Here is a 13,485-nt window from a genome sequence, read left to right as displayed (position 1 = left end):
TTGTCAAACTTAAATTTAAAAAAATAATTGGAAAACCAATTATAAGCAATTTAATTCATCATCATATACAATGTATATAATGAATATATAAGAAAAGAGGTTTGACATTAGCATAGATCACTGGCGCCACTCTTCAGCATAACGGTAACCACAAAATTAAAAAAACATTACAGAAACCTCTCTAAATGTCCAACATAACTGAACATTAAACACTAACATTACTAACAACATCATTCCCTTTACAGAAAAACATATAAAATAACACTTTAATCGCTAAATTTACTCTCCTAATGGAGTCCCTTGCAAAGCATGCTGGGAACTGCCCAGTTAGTTATGTCAACACAAATATTTAATGTAGTTTTAACACAACTGAATTAAGTAAACTTCAGTTTTAAATATATTAGGTTGATTGAACACAATTAAATTAAGTTGTGACAAAATTAGATATGTTTAAGTAAAGTGAACATAATTTAAATGTGTCACATCTATGAAGGGCTTAAATCATTTTTTTGAGTGCACATGTGCAAACACGCACTCCAAAAATACACCTCCTCTACTACACGTTTTATCAGCACCAACGTGTGCTTGAATTTTTATATTAGAACAGAAATGGTAACATTTTTTGTTAAGTTTCTCCTCTCTTGTGAAATGGCTGTATCACACAGCCACACAGGAACTTGACTTTGTAAGCTGTGAAACTATGTGATACACATTTAATGGAGAGCTGTAGATATTGTGGAAGTTGCTGTAGAACCTTCTAGGCACAGCAATGCCCCAGTTTATCTGTCCCGCTCTCTATATTGGGTTGTGGTAGCTTTGGTTTCTTCCTGCAAGTCATAACAGGCCTTCGGCACACCGCTCCACCACTTGCTGACTTGAAACAACTTGATTTTTGTCTGGGGTGTCACACCTACAAAGAAATCTCTTGCAGAAATCTTGCCCTCTGGCTATCTCATTGTTCGTTTAAAAATGAAATTGTATCATTTACTCATGCCAATAATCTGAGCCGTATTATTTTTCTTCCCTGAAACCCAAAATTACAGATGTTAAGCAGAATGTGCTCTTTTTGGAAGAAGTCTCTTCTGCTCACCAAGGCTGCATTAATTTGATCGAGAGTACAGTAAAACTTGTTACGTCAAATATTATTACAGTTTTAAATAACTTTTATTATCTTTTTGTTAGTTTTTGTGCAGCATCAGATTAATTTTTTTTCTAGTATAACAGCATATTAGTGCGTGTGTGCGTGCGTGTGTGTGTGCGCGTGTTTGGCGTGTGTGTGTGTGTGTGTGTGCGTGTGTGTGTGTCTCGCACTCATAGTAATATGCTGTTATACTCCATATAAAAGTCCATAGAAAACACCATTGAAAAGCCAGAAACTAAGCTTTTTTTGCACAGTCCTATCTGAAGGGGTAATGGTGCCTCCTGGTTATCAACTGTAAAATTTACACATTTTACCTCTTCCCAACGGGGAAAACCATCAACAATCAAAAATGCATGAGTATATGGTGTTATGGCGTTGCAATCAAAAAATGTGGTTATAATGGAAGTCAATGGGGCAAAAACAGCCACGAACAGCAAATGAGGGAGAAAAATGTAAAATCTGATGCTGCACAAAAACTAACAATGCATCAAAGCCAATGTTGTTTCTAATCTTTGACATGTCCAAGACTGTGATTAAAAGGTAAAAAAAAAATCCAGTCCACAATCAATTTTTATATTGAAAATAGTAATTTTGTGTTTTTTTTTCCTCCCAAAATCACTGACATCATTTATGAATTTGGCAATTAAAGAGTTAAAATCCAGATTAAAAAACATTTAGAAAAATTGTAAAAAAAAATATTTATCTGATACATTTTTACAGCAGTTTAATTTAGTGGCTGTTTTCATCCACGAACATAACGAAAGGGTAGTGAAACCGTTTTTTCAGGATTCTTTGGTGATTTTTTTCAGGATTCTTTGGTGAGAATCCTGGGAGAAAAGCACTGCTGTCCCCTGTACAGTCTCTCTCTCTCTTTGTCCTTTCTTCCTCTCTTTCTGTGCTAAGTTCTCTCTATCCTGCTGCTCTATCATCGCATGTTCTCTTCTCTCTCTGTCTCCTGTATTTTGTTTCGGCTGTCCCTGTGTGCTGAAACTGGATGGTTATGGGGTGGCCTGATTTCTTGCCTGGCTTATTGCTGTGTGTTTTTTAGGGCTGGAGACCTTATATTTGGTCTGGGTTAAAAAAAATCACAACAATTTAGATTGGGCCAGATATTTTTGTAATAACAGCTGATTTTCAGCATCCCCAAGAGCCGCCATTCATTGGGGAACTTAAACAGCACAACGAATTCCACACAAATACTTATTTACGTAATCAATTATGTTGACACGTCGTTCCAGCTCCAGTGTATTTCCACTCTAATATGTAACAAAGGACCTCTGGCTTGTATGACTCTAGAATGTGTCAGTCGGTAGAAACCGTGCAATACTATTTATATTGTGGTTGATACTTTGCATAATTAGAAGTGACCTTTTATAGTCAAGGTTTTCCAAAAAGGTGTTGTAAAGTGAAGTACTCAAATAAGGTTGGCAATCGAAAATCAATACCAATTCTTAAATCAGATACTTAAAGGGATCGTTCATCCAAAAATGTAAATTACCCCATGATTTACTCAACCTCAAGCCATCCTAGGTGTATATGATAGATGCACCGAAGTGAAAATTCTTGGCCGAAACCGAAAACCGAAAAAGAGGAAACCAAGGCCGAAAACTGAAAAACCAAAATAAATTATGCCAGTTATTAGTAGCATTGCATTTATGGCTATGACTGTGTACTAACTTTACTAAAATCAAGGCATTGCAATTGCATAAATTAATATTAAAGTTTCAAAGAATAAATCAATTACAAATTATGCCAACATTTATTTAGCACATTGCAACAATGCACAGTATAAAATAAAATTCAAACTAAAATGTTTAACTTGACCCCACTCATTTGTACATTAAATAATAATGTACAGGCCTACAGAAAGGTTTTAAAATTAAATGTTCTCTCATAAAAACAAATTGCATTTTGGTCTAGTTCATTTTTTTTCTCTGTAGGACTACTACAAGAGAGTGCATTCAGAACAAGTGCAACTGCTTAAAGATTAGAGCCCGACCGATAAAGGATTTTTAAGGCCGATACCGATACAAATATTTGGTCACTTAAAAATCCGATATTCCGATATATCAGCCGATATATATAAAAAATAAAAAAATAAAATAACAGAAACGCGTAAAAAAACACAAACAGATTTCCCTTATACATCAGTTATTTGTAGTTATTCATGATCCCTCAGCCTCTCTAAAATAATATGATAATGCAGTTTAAAAATAAACTTGTTTGTTTTATTGTTACAACAGAACAGAGGAACATAAAATATATTAAAGTTCTGATAAATAAAATGTATAAAAATACAAACTTAAGATATGAAACTTAAAGTCGTTTGGACGAAAACACAATAGGCTAACAAAAACAAAAAATCAAAGTTACCAGTATTAATAGATGTGGTAAGCTTTATAAATATAACTTTTAGCAAGACTGGAAAAAAAATATTCAGTTAAGTTCTAGAAGTTCTGATAAATAACAACAACAGCAAAACATAAACTATATACAGTATAAATATGAGCCACCTTATAATTACAATGTCAACTTGCTTATCCCTTTACATGCACTTTTAATTCTATCCATCAAGCTACCACAAACCATTTTCAATCATCATTTGCTGCCTGCCTTCTAAAATCTACTAACGTTACTGATGATGACTCGTGTAATCCATTATTTGACTCGTTAATGCGGCGTCTGAACGAAGTCACGCACTTTCGTTCACTCTTCACGAGCCTAACTTACGATTTACAATGCAGAGACTGGAACTACAAATATACTAGTTATAAATACAGTAATCATTACTTTATTTAGGCAGAATAAGTTTGTTGTGTTTTTCAAGGCGCATTAATGTTAGCGGTCTCCCACTGATAGCCATGGCATTAGCTAGCTTTGTGGTTAGCGTCTATGATAAGTTATAATTTAGAAATATGTATACTTTTTCAAAATAACGGGCAGGGGAGAGATGATACGTCTCATGATGTCAAACTGTCAGACTATTAAAGAAATACATTTTATTCAGTCACATTGTCCGAGGTAAAATAAGTCAGTCAACTGTAACCTAGCGTAATTACCAGCTCTCTTGGCTTACATGTAACTAGGGTTGCCACCCGTCCCGTAAAATACGGAATCGTCCCGTATTTACAAGCAAAATGACGCGTTCCGTATCAAACCAATACGGGACGCGATTTGTCCCGTATTTTACACAGGTCCACACATAGTTCAATAAACACATACGGATTTTGCAGTGTGGAGAATACTGATAGCAAATATAAAGAATCAATTTCACAATAAGTAGTACAGGAGCTCATTTGTGCGTGATTGCGGGCTTTGTTGCCATAGCGGCGGACTCTCGAGAACATGCGCTGTGCCAGAGTGTGCCTGCTGTAAACTTGCGCGGTTTTTTGAAAACATGTCGAGCTCGCGTCGCGTCCACCGTTTGAAGAACGCAAGAGGATCTCCAGATATAGAGCTGAATAGAAAAAAAGGTATCAATGGGTCTGTCCAGTAACTCATGATGAACCTCAGGCCAACTGCACACTTTATGAGAAGCATTTCAGTGTCTCAGACTGTCTGACTGTGGTGACAGACCGGTCTATGTGACAGACACATCCGTGCTTCTAAAGGTAGGCCTATACATGGATTTCTCGGCGACGTCATCACTGCTTGCGCACGCACCCGAGAGGCAGAAAGAAGAAACCTCTCGTGTTGTAGGTTAGTAGCGGCGTGTCTGTAAGTCAAAATGCCAAGGAGTTGCTGCGTGTTTAATATTACCAACAGAGCCAGTGCTGGGTGCCTGATGTTTAACATACCTAGGGGGAAGCATGCGTTTGCCAAAAAATTATTACCTAACATGATCATTCATACATGTATCACAGCAACACTGCAAAATTAAAGACAGACAAACAGATCCAACTAAAATCACGTTTTACTGAGTCAGCAGTTATATACAAACAATAAGGAAAGCTTCAATGTTGTTGCAGTAGCGGACCAGCGATCTGTCTTTCTGCCTCCAGGATGCGCACGCACCCTGTAATGTTTGTAAACAGGAAACCCGTGTATACATTTTTTTTAATGGATAATATATTAATATAATATTCCAATACATTATCAGAGCTTGGCAGACAGAATTATTATTATGTCTATATTTTTAGACAGGTTAATTTAATTTAATTAATAGATTATAGCCTAATAAATGTTATTATTAATTTATCATTTAGTTAGGCTATATCATACATAATAAATAATCCTGTCATATAAAGTTTATGACATTTAAAAAATATTTAGATAAAAATGGGACAAATAATTACACGATAATATAGTCATAATTTCAAAATAAGTAAATTATTCAAAGAAAATTCAAAAGAGTGATTAGACCTGGTTCAGAATGACTTCTTAAAGGGACAGTTCACCCAAAAATGAAAATTCTGTCATAATTTATTCACCCTCAAGTTGTTCCAAACATGTATACATTTCTTTATGTTGAACACATAGGAAGATTACTGTGGAAGTCAATGGTGCCCCAAAGCAGCCTGGTACAAACTTTCTTCAAAATATCTTCTTTTGTGTAGGCCTACAGCAGAACAAAGAAACTCATACTGGTTTGGAACATCATGAGGCGTCATAAGTGCACCAAATAAGCTAAGAGTTCTTTAGAATTAAATAAAATAACCAAATGTAAAATAATATAGCATGTGTTCTCTTGCAAGTTCACGTCCTTGATCTCATGTTTTCTTATGGTTTATTATTGAGCTGTCAAGTTGTTAATGTTGAAATAATCATTTCATGATGTATTCTTTATATCTGTCCTTTATGCAATTGTTTTTTAAGGGGAAATTTTTTTGGGGGGGGGGGGGGGGGGGGGGGGTCGTGAATGGGTGTCCCTTATTTTGCCACACTGAAGGTGGCAACCCTACATGTAACAGCAAAACTGGACTTGGCAGTTACAAATTGTGTCATGTTATTTGAGTTAAGAGAACTGATGGGGATGTTCTTTTAACTGTTATTCAATTCAAGCAATGTATGTCTCGTTGCCAACTTACATGCATTTCGCGGATGATCTGTGTTGTGAATGCAGCGCTCAGAGCGCTGAAGCTCAGCATGACTCTGCTGGATCAGCTGGTGGTGTTGCCAGCCGGCACGTTGTAGAGCGCCCTCTGGTGGACAAACTATGAAACGCCAACACTCAATGTGTTTGAGAGGTGTTTCGTCCGGTTTTTTTATTTTTAAAAAAATATTCATTTATCGGCCATCATAAATGCCGATACCGATAGTTTGGAAAAAGCCTAATATCGGCCGATAATATCGGCCCGCCGATATATCGGTCGGGCTCTATTAAAGATACAACTATTTTCTCTGTAGGCCTTCAACATAATAGTGTATCAAAGCCTTCAACATAATAGTGTATCAAAGCAAAGACTGCCATAGCCCATATGTTAACTGTAGAATAGGGGTGTAGCGGTGCACAAAACTGACGGTTCGGTACAGCAGTTTTACAAAATGGCTTTTATTTATTTTTATTGATTTACTGAAAAAAAAAAAAAGTATCTGTCCTTAAATGAATTAAATTATTACTAAAAGTTTATTGAAGATATTGCTGTAAACTATATAGGGAGCCCTTACTTGCACATTAATATTAAAGGTTGACAACAGAGCCCAAACTATTAGCCTAAATTCAGTTGATATTTATTTTTAGGTCTAATAATCAACACTCAAATAACATAGTACGCAAACATGTAAACTTCACATAAGGCAGTTTTTGCAATAACTTCTAAATCTAATTATAAAATAGCTTTTTATCCAATTCGTTGTTGAAATATAATCATTTATAGACAGTGTCTGTCATTTTCATGACAGGTTTATTCAAACATACATGAAATAATCAAGATATCATTAACAGGTTGAGTAGAATATAACGAATATAACGGCTAATATAGTGCATATATTTAGTGAAAGAGTTGATTTACTCAAGTGAATAAAATTCTGTGGACACTGAATGATTGCCTGAGGTAAATGTGATGCTAAAGTTACATGACATTGTTTAGTTTAGTCTCCGCCGTTGAAACACTGACTGAGCGATTACACCACATATGATACGTGACAGTAAGTTGTATCCTCAATGTTCATTCATGTTTATTCTTAAGGAAGAGATGATCGATCGCGCTCACAGATGATCGCGTTCACACACACGCGCGCGCCGCCGCTTGAACTGTGATGTGATCAGTGATGCCACATTAAAGAGCGTCAAAACGGCATTTATCGTTTGAATTTCGTGATCGATGTTGGTGTGGGAACTCGGATTGAAGTGTGTTCCGCGCTTAAAACATGCCCACTGTTAAAGATTGCATTCAGGAACTGTTGGGTTTCACAGTGAAGTCTGGTCCTCTTCTCATCGAGAACATGAGCTCTCGCTGTCAGTGCTTGTGCATGGAGCAGACGTGGGTGTTTCTCAGATTAAATACGTCCACACCGCAGACATGTTGCTTCAGACAAGCACGTGCAGGTCGCGGTTTCTGTTTGCGTCATCACAACATTTCGGCCATGTTGTTTCGGTGATAAAAGTCTTTCGGCCGAAAATGGCCCAAAAGTGCATTTTCGGTTTTCGGGCCATTGTCACTTTTGGGCCATTTTCGGTGGCCGAATATTCGGTGCATCCCTAGTATATGACATTCTTTTTTTCAGACGAACACATCAGAGTTATATTTAAAAATCCTGGATAATCCAAGCATTATAATGGCAGCCCAAAATTTGAAGCCCAAAAAAGTGCATCCATCCATTATAAAAGTGCTCCGCACGGCTTCAGGGGGTTAATAAAGGCCTTCAGAAGTGAAGCCATGTGTTTGTGTTAGAAAAATATCCATATTTAACACGTTATAAAGTAAAATATCTAGCTTCCGGCGGACCGCCTTCCGTATTTAACTTGCGGAAAAGGCATAACTGGGGCGACGTATGATGTTGGACATAGCGTAAGCGTTTTGAACTGTGAGAGACGGAGTTAATAATATGATTTTAAAATAATTAATACTTTTATCCAGCAAGGATGCATTAAATTAAACAAAAGTCACTGTAAAGACATTTCTAATGTTACAAAAGATACTATTTCAAATAAATGCTCATAGATATCCTGAAAAAATTAACTCTCTTCAACATTGTTGATAATAAGAAATGGGCAGCAAATCTGCATATTAGAATGATTTCTGAAGGATCATGTGAGTAATGATGCTGAAAATCCAGCTTTGACGCGTCACAGGAATCTAGATATTGGCGTTTATATCTGTAAAGTCAACCAAGTCATCAATAAAGGATGTTGCAGTTTCCCTTTCAGTATACTTTTGATAATGTATTGTCTATAGCCGCGTAAAAACTCCTGAAAAACTCAGGTAGTGAATATCAGCTGTTATATTACCATGGTCAAAAATAGCGAATGCGCAAGACGCCAGAACATTGCTTTGTTTACTACAGTGTCAATCATCGCAATTTTAAGAGAGAGTTCGATTCTGTACACACACACACACACACATAACGATACTCCTGCAACTTCACAGTGTGTTAGTCGCCTGTTTGGTGTCACCGTTTACATCTACAGTAATACACACAGCAAAATCCAATTCCACTAGCCGTCTGTAGCACTGTAAACTCACTCCGCAAATCTGATTAGCTACTTAACTAAGACACGTTAAGTGCCATAGTGGTGACTCTGAGGACCCTTTCGCCTTGTGACTCTGGTGACAGCTATGTGTCATGTAGTGAGAACGTAGGAACTTTAATGAAAAAGTTCATAAAAGACATATTATGCTTGCTTGAGGTATTTGATGAGACAAAATCATTATATATAAATCATATAAATTAATTTATTCCCTCAATCAGTATCAACGACGACATTTAAAAATGAACTCCCCTTGGTTAACATGTTTATTGTCATGCTGATTCAGACTCTTGTTCTCTCTCTACAGGGAAATGAGGCGAGTTATCCATTGGAGATGTGCACACACTGTAAGTAAATTGGGTACTATATTCTAGTACTTTTCCATACTTTTTATTCTTGTAAATAGGCTAATCCAGTCATAGTTTATGCAGGTCGAGCACTAGATCTAAAACGATGCCTTAAACGCCACCTGTCCATGTCTGGATTTGTTTCAGGACTCAAAAACATGTGTTCGGCATCAACAAAATAGAACATGGTGATTTATGTAATTATTGATCTAAAGATTATGTAGGCGATGACGAGGTTTGGAAAGTGTCCAGAGCTCGTGCATGCATTTTGTATGCTAGGGTGGCTTAAAATCCCTTTAAGGCAAGTCAGTCCACATGGAGGCCATCTTGACAGGGCCCTCGGGCAGTGGTTGATTGAGGTTTGTTTCCTTCATACAAGAAAGAACAAGACATTGCATTATATTGCACTACTGCATAAAGTAAATATCTTTAAAATAGTTTGTACTTTTAGGTAATATATGTACTATATATAAAATTATGTACAATATGTTAAAAAATAGCATGCTAACCTATTAACCCAATAAACAAAGTAATGAACTTTTTAAATTATAATTTTTTTAATCGCTTTGAAGGGATGATTTAACGACTCCCTCATAAATACAGTTTGAACGAATCTCTTGATTGAAGGATTCAATGGCAAATACATTTTGATATAATTTAAATATCTTCAACACCGAAATAATGATACTGTGTGGTTGAAAAGACACTACTGTGTCGTTTTTTTTATACATGACAACTGCTCTCTCTGGCTGAGCAGCAGCGCCAACACAGATTTGATTTTGTTAAAGGTTTACTAGACACGTTTAGGAATGAGATCCAGTGGGTGTTTGAATTGAGGTTGCGATCTTTTAATGATTAATCGCGCAGCTCTATTAGTCACCTGCATATTGCTTGTCGTTGGTGATCATTAGGGCTGCCTCTTAATATTCGACTAATCGTTAGTCGACCAGAAGAGGCCTAGTCAACCAAAAAAATGATTAGTCGGTTAGTCACAGAAAAAAACCCACTGGTGGCGAAGTCCATGGGAGGCAATCGTTAACGGTGGGTCCTTGTGGTAATTACGGTATGTCGGGCAGGAAATCCAAACGTTCGCATATCATCCATCACCTCAAATATGGCTAATCATTTGAAACCTGTAAGTAGCAACTTTATATGGCCGCTGGCTCTAACGTTAATCTAGATAAATGTGTACAATTATCAGGCGCTGTTTGTGTGGAAACTAAAGACATGGACGTGATCACTTAGCCTGGTCTTACCAGACTCTCGTACATTTCATTTGTACAGAGAGTCTGGCCACTCTCCATTGACAAGCGTTTACTTCCTTGAAGGCGGGTTCTCTGTTGAAGTATAAAACTATTGGATCTGCTCAGAGCCACTCTGGATCTGCCATAACCAATCGCTAACGTTTGGTCGTGACGTATGTCATGTGCTGTTTGCCTTTTGATTCTCACATCAGTGTTGCCAAGTCCGGGAATGTGAATTTTTGCAGGGAACCCTGCCAAAAAAAAACACACCTTTTACCCCCCGAGATGCGATTGGGCTTGTTTTGAGTAGCAATTGGGCGGGTTTTGTTGTGAAAACCTGGCAACCCTGTCTCACATGGAAGTCCACAAATAAATGTGCAGCCACCTCATTGATAAAACCTAAAACTTGTGCATTCGGATTGTGATTTATTCACGGTGGCGGGGAGAGTTTTGTGATCGGGAACGCGCTGCTCTCGTGGTCCGTAAAATGATTGTAAATGCTGTAAATATGCTGTCATATGCTTGGTATGATAAGAATAAACGCTGCCGTAAATAACGGCCCAATTCAAATGTTTACGCGCTTTTCTTCTTTTTATTTTTTTAACGGGGATGAAATATATTGCTCTTGTAAACACTTGCCAGCATTTAAAGAAATACTAGTCTAGAAATGCATCCAAATTACAGCAAAGCGCAACCACATGGTGCTCTGCAGGGGTCAAAAAGGTTATATTCTGGTCAAAGATATAGATAAGATATATTCTTGAAAACTCAGAGATGTGGATTCGGAGAGCAATTAAATTACCACACGACCCTGGTGTTTGTCTAAAACAGTAGGTAATTCGGCCGGGGATTTTAACGTGGGTGGTGGGAGACTGACGGCCTCTGCCAACTCCTTCACCACTAACGGAGCAAGCTGGAAAATCAAACTTTTCCCGGGCCACAACATCATGGCCACCAATAAAACTCAGCAAAGATTGTTCTTGCTCCGGCTTTAATTTCTGGATATTCGGCAGCGGTGCATGAATGGCTTTGCTCGCATCTTTTCTCCGCTGCTGTTACTGAACTACAACTCAAACTAGCGCACAACATCAACGTCATCGTTCTCAGCCACTCCCTCTGTTCGCTGATTGGACCGGTTCGGAGAAAACCTAAGCATGTACAGCAGTCACAGACGGAGTACTGAAGGAAAATAAAAGTTGAGCGGAAGTACGTAGGAGGGCGGAGCCAGGCTAGTGATCACTTGCATTTAACTTAAAATACTCCCATCATTTTTGGTCTTATATCAAGTGGTAGCCTAATACATCATTCAAAACTGACTACTTTTATGTGTGTGCTCTGACATTATCAACTAAACGTTGTGCTTTTGTAAAATAAAGAAAACAAACAGGATGCACTTTCTGCCGTCTCGTTCTCCGTGAACTTGTGCGCGTCAAAAAACTAACCAAAACTCTGCGTGATCTTTCCGCACAGACAAGAGAAATGTATCTATCGAAAGCTTGAAATGTCTATTTTTTTTTTTTTATGAACCAATTCAAATGGAAAACAAATATTACAGTTAGATATATATATCAATATATAAGCAATTAAAGGCTCATTATTTTGATTTATATGGCTTATTAATGTACACGTGCGATTTAGTCGACTAATCACTTGCATGAACGACTACTTGTCAACCAGAAAAAGTCTTTAGTCGAGGGCAGCCCTAGTGATCAGAGTAAGCAGCAGTCAGTGTGGTCCTTTAAACACCTGTGCCTGCTGCTTTGGGATCAGCAGGAAGATCAAGACATGAGGGAGAGGGCTTTCCCTGGATCAGTGGGGCTCTCCAGGTTTGGAGGACGGCCAGTGCTAGTGCAGCCACCAGACTAGACAGGGTGGCGTAAGGGTTCTGCTGTGGAAATGTGGGCTATAAATGCCTCCAGCTGGTAAAGGTTTGTCTCGGGGCAGCGGGAAGCACGAGTCTGTTTATTTTTAGAAGTGGTGGGGGTGAGTAAAAGATCATGAGGTGATGGCCCGTTTTGCTTTTCAATGCTTTTCAATCAGAGAATTGCTGAAAGAAAGACAGTACAGCATTTGTTTGAGAGATTTACTTTTTAAATGTTAGGGTTAGCGTCTTTCAGATTGCACCACTAAGATCAGCTCTGTATAACTACATTACCCAGAGTTCCCTGGGCACAAGCACAGGGTTAAGTTGCTATGGCAACTTCACAGCGATGGGGTTAAGATGGGTCTTACGCACACGTACAGCACACAGCAGAGAATGAGCTACATGTATGTGTCCTGTGAATAAGAGGACACAACTCTTTCAAACATTTGATGGCACTAACCTGGCCAATCCAGTGATTTTATTCTTCCTCGTACTGTTCAACATAGTAGTGATTAAAGCAGCGGGAGGTCAAAGGTCAAGGTAAGGCGTGAAACGAATTCCCAGGAGATTATGCAGCAGAAAGAGGTTACAGTAATGAACTGTGCAGGACTGTAACTGGGTGATAACGAGTGAGCTGCTGTGAAACTGAGCCACCTGTTGGTCAGATGAGTGCTTGGCAACCACAAGGACATCATAAGGCCTCTCAAATTAGCAGCTGTGGTAACATGACACGCATGACATCATCCCAAATCAGATTTCGAGATGAGATGCATCTGGCAAAGAGAAATGATTATTCTGGTCACCAGCCTCTACATTTACCACTGCACTGATTTGTTGCATCATGAAAAGGCTTTATAGTTTAGAGGGATGTGCACACGACATGAAATCACCCCCTATACCCTCATACACTATATTAATATACATTAGTCCACTAATATAATCCACTTGAGGGAGTGAATGAAAACGAGTGAGTGAATTCAGACACTGAGTGTGCCAGAAGGGCCGCTGCTTATGCATAGTTTGTGCTTTCCGTTTAATAATCATGTGAAACGTCGCAAACTGGCAGCTCCAGTAATAATGAAAAGATTTATCTTGAACTCTACCATGGAAACTAGCATGATAAACCTTATTAAACAATTTAGTAATGAATTTATACCTGTATGATATTACGCTGTACCCACATTGGACCAGCGGTTTGGAAGATGGATGGATGATTCGGCTGTGGTCGCCATCTTCTGGTCCTTCTCCGTGCGATACGA

At 38.1% G+C, this 13,485-nt stretch overlaps 1 protein-coding gene across 1 annotated transcript in view; it reads left to right on the top strand.

Moving 5' to 3' along the window:
- Positions 1 to 13,485, top strand: part of ppp3r1b (protein phosphatase 3 (formerly 2B), regulatory s1ubunit B, alpha isoform, b) — a 37,877-nt gene that overhangs the window by 9,509 nt on the left and 14,883 nt on the right. The window contains exon 2 of the mRNA XM_079812736.1: positions 9,079 to 9,118. Coding sequence (XP_079668862.1) covers positions 9,079 to 9,118 — 40 coding nt within the window. The remainder of the gene's footprint in view (positions 1 to 9,078; positions 9,119 to 13,485) is intronic.

This window comes from Gobio gobio, assembly GCF_949357685.1.
Source record: "Gobio gobio genome assembly, chromosome: 3".
NCBI lineage: Eukaryota > Metazoa > Chordata > Actinopteri > Cypriniformes > Gobionidae > Gobio > Gobio gobio.
This window is presented reverse-complemented; position numbering and strand designations above follow the sequence as displayed.